Genomic DNA, 3408 nt, shown 5'->3' with positions numbered 1-3408 from the left:
GTAGAATTTCCAATTCGTCTCACATGGACAAGAGTTATGGTTGCTTCGGCCTTCGGTGGCGGAGCTCTCGGTATGCCAAGGTTGGGCCACAGCCATACCTTGAGTTTGCACAATTGCACATGTCTATTGTATCACGTCATTTCATCAGCTCGATCAGGTGTGCTATAAATTACAGCCCATCGTTACGTCAGTGCATCTACGTCATATCTCAGATTCTCACTTCTCCCCCGCCACTAATAATATACTTTTGCTTAATTTTAATTAATAGAAAAAATACTCAGCTTAATTTGCTTCATCACCACACACACAACAGCAACAGCGTAAGGGCGTCTCTCTTTCTATATATAGCGTGGACCTCTTTCGTCTTTCCCTCGAACATATCGGGCTAGCATTGTTACCACCCGCTGATACTACAACCATGGTGAACTACTCCGATCACAGCATCCACATCCTGCTCCTGCCATACCCGTCCCAGGGCCACATCAACCCGCTCTTCCACTTCGCCAGGCGCCTCGCCGGCCACAGCGGCGTCCGTTGCACTCTCGCGGTCACCCGTTTCGTCGCCAGCTCGACCAGGCCAGCCACCGGGTCGGTCCACGTCGCCGTCTTCTCCGACGGCTGCGACGACGGCGGCCCCGACAGGGTAGGAGGGCACCGCGGGTCCTACTTCGAGCGGCTCAGCTCCGCCGGACCGGGGTCGGTGGACCGGCTCCTCCGGTCGGAGTCGGAGCTGGGCCGGCCGGTGCACGTGGTGGTGTACGACGCGTTCCTGCCGTGGGCGCAGGGCGTGGCGCGGCGGCGCGGCGCGGCTTGCGCGGCGTTCCTCACGCAGACGTGCGCCGTGGACGTGCTGTACACGCACCTGCTGGCCGGTCGGATACCGTCCCCGCCGGTGACGGAGGAGCTGCCGCCGGAGCTGGCGGGGCTGCCGGTCCGGCTCGAACTGACCGACCTGCCGACGTTCTTCGTTGACAAGAACCGTCCCCCGGGACTTCTGGAGTTGCTGACGAGCCAGTTCTTAGGTTTGGGCACCGCGGACCACGTGCTTGTCAATTCATTCTACGACTTGGAGCCGCAGGTGAGTCCGTGTGGCTAAACCAAGCCCACACATGCACGCTGCACGCATGAAAATGTCGTGCCACTGACTGGTACTGTGTGCTACCAAGTGTGTGGACATGTATTAGTTTAGAGTAGACACTGGGCATCATGTCATCCTGTGTATATGACATGCATTCACAGGAAGCATATTACTTGGCTTCGACGTGGGGTGCCAAGACGGTAGGCCCAAACATGCCATCGGTGAACCTCGACCACCACCTTCCGGACGCCGACGACGACAACGTATCCTACGGCGTCCACCTCCACACCCCAATGGCGACAGAATGCAAGGCCTGGCTGGACGCCCACCCGCCGGTCTCTGTCGTGTACGTCTCCTTCGGCAGCATAGCCTCCCTGGGCGCGAGACAGATGGAGGAAATAGCCGAGGGGCTCTGCAGCAGCGGCATGCCGTTCCTGTGGGTCGTCCGGGCCACGGAGACCCCCAAGCTACCCAAGAACTTTGCCGGCGAGGCAAAGGCGGCGAGGGGGCTCATCGTGCCGTGGTGCCCGCAGCTGGACGTTCTGGCGCACCCCTCGGTTGGGTGCTTCGTGACGCACGGCGGATGGAACTCCACCTTGGAGGCGATCAGCTCCGGTGTGCCCATAGTGGCGATGCCGCACTGGTCGGACCAGCCGTCGAACGCCAAGTACGTCCAGGACGTGTGGCGCGTCGGCGTGCGGGTACGGCCGGATTCCGATGGGGTGGTCACAAGGAAGGAGGTGGAGAGGTGTGTGCGGCAGGTGATGGAAGGGGAAAGGTGCGAGGAGTTCAGACTGAAAGCTTTGGAGTGGAGTAAGAAGGCAAGGAAGGCCATGAGCAGTGGTGGCAGCTCGGATATCAACATCTCTGATTTCCTATCAAAGTTTAAGAGCCACAAATAATCGACATCAAGGTCATGAAAGGCCGCGTTCAGAATAAATGTGATCGACTTGCAACACCATGAAAGCTTCGCAATGTATTTAGCATGTGGTTATAACTGTTCCTACACCATGGAGAAATTGGTTTGTTATAAATATATAGTACTAAATATCACCACCACTCTAGTGGTAGCGGACCTATACTGATACCGCTACAAGACAGCCGTCCAAAGATAGTGTGTTTGAACTTTTTTTTTTCGACACGAGGCAGTCCCATTTCCATTAGCTTGTAACGGAAATACAGAGAGTTTGGTACAATGATAGTCCAGAAGAAGATAGACCAACCAGAGCCAAGACTGCTAAGAACATGCCTAGACGACCCAGAGGAGATGATCAGCACAGACTAGAGCATCATGAGCTAGCTACTGAAACTTGAGATAAGAATCTCCACAGAAAAGCGAAACCATGTAAGGAAATAAAGTAGTCCCTTTCTGAAGCCAAGCAACCAACGCCCTTCAGGTGGAGTCTTCAGAATCTTCCTGTCGGTCCTCCAAGCGCATCAGATGCCCATCAGCATTGCTTCCGCCGGCATTGCTCCTTCGTTGGACAGCCAAGAGATCATTTGAAATCTTCAACATGGTAGCAACACCATCTTCCAACTGCTTCCTTTCATTTGAAGGAAACAGACCTGTCCAGAAGTTCATAAGGGCACAGGCATGACAGAAAATCTGAAGTGGGTTTTTGATAACTTTCCCTTCAAAACATGCTTTATTTCTATTCTTCCGAATTGCCCAACAAACAGCAGCAACTCCCCATGGATGATACTTTTACCATAAGGCAACCAGGCCTCACACCACTTCCAACGTTGATCTAAATTTTTGGGAATATTATTAGCTCCAAAGCACATGGCAATAACAGACCATATGACTTTAGCAATCGGGCACTGAAAGAAAAGATGTGTGATGTCTTCATCAGCTTCACAAAATATACACTTAGGATCACGATTCCATTTTCTCCTGATTAAGTTGTCTTTGGTCAGAACTGCATCATTGGTTAACAACCATAGGAAGATCTTAATCTTAGGGGGAGTTTTTCCTTTCCATATTCTTTTATGATACAAACCAGATTCATTTTTGGTCATAGCATTGTATAAAGATTTGACAGAAAATTTTCCATTCTTTTCAAGCTTCCAAGAAATGATATCAGATTCAGTATTTAAAGAGAAATTTTCAACATCACTCCAGATTTTAGCCCAACATGTAGCCAAATCCCCATATAACCATCTCCTGAATTGTAAAGAGACTTGTCCATTTTTAACTTGTGCCGCATAAGCATTTTTATTCTCACTGAGCTCAAACAGAACAGGAGCACAGTCCTTGAGAGAGATGTCATACACCCAAGGGTCTAACCACAACCTAACATTTTATCCATTTTTGACAGAAACAGATCTAC

At 51.4% G+C, this 3408-nt stretch overlaps 1 protein-coding gene across 1 annotated transcript; it reads left to right on the top strand.

Annotated features, from left to right (window-relative positions):
* Positions 1-387: 387 nt before the first annotated feature.
* Positions 388-2131, top strand: LOC136552129 (UDP-glycosyltransferase 79-like). The gene is made up of 2 exons (XM_066543670.1): positions 388-1078; positions 1240-2131. The coding sequence occupies exons 1-2, from the start codon at positions 419-421 to the stop codon at positions 1978-1980; spliced, it is 1401 nt and encodes a 466-aa protein (XP_066399767.1). The 5' UTR covers positions 388-418; the 3' UTR covers positions 1981-2131.
* The last annotated feature ends 1277 nt before the right edge of the window (positions 2132-3408 follow it).

This window comes from Miscanthus floridulus, chromosome 4 (genome assembly GCF_019320115.1).
Source record: "Miscanthus floridulus cultivar M001 chromosome 4, ASM1932011v1, whole genome shotgun sequence".
In the NCBI taxonomy this organism is placed as follows: Eukaryota; Viridiplantae; Streptophyta; class Magnoliopsida; order Poales; family Poaceae; genus Miscanthus; species Miscanthus floridulus.
This window is presented reverse-complemented; position numbering and strand designations above follow the sequence as displayed.

Excerpts from the sequence above, each read along its gene's own strand:
- LOC136552129 (XM_066543670.1), top strand. The coding sequence starts at position 419 with ATGGTGAACTACTCCGATCACAGCATCCACATCCTGCTCCTGCCATAC. Across the intron at positions 1,079-1,239 it reads TCTACGACTTGGAGCCGCAG|GAAGCATATTACTTGGCTTC; the intron begins GTGAGTCCGTGT and ends ATGCATTCACAG.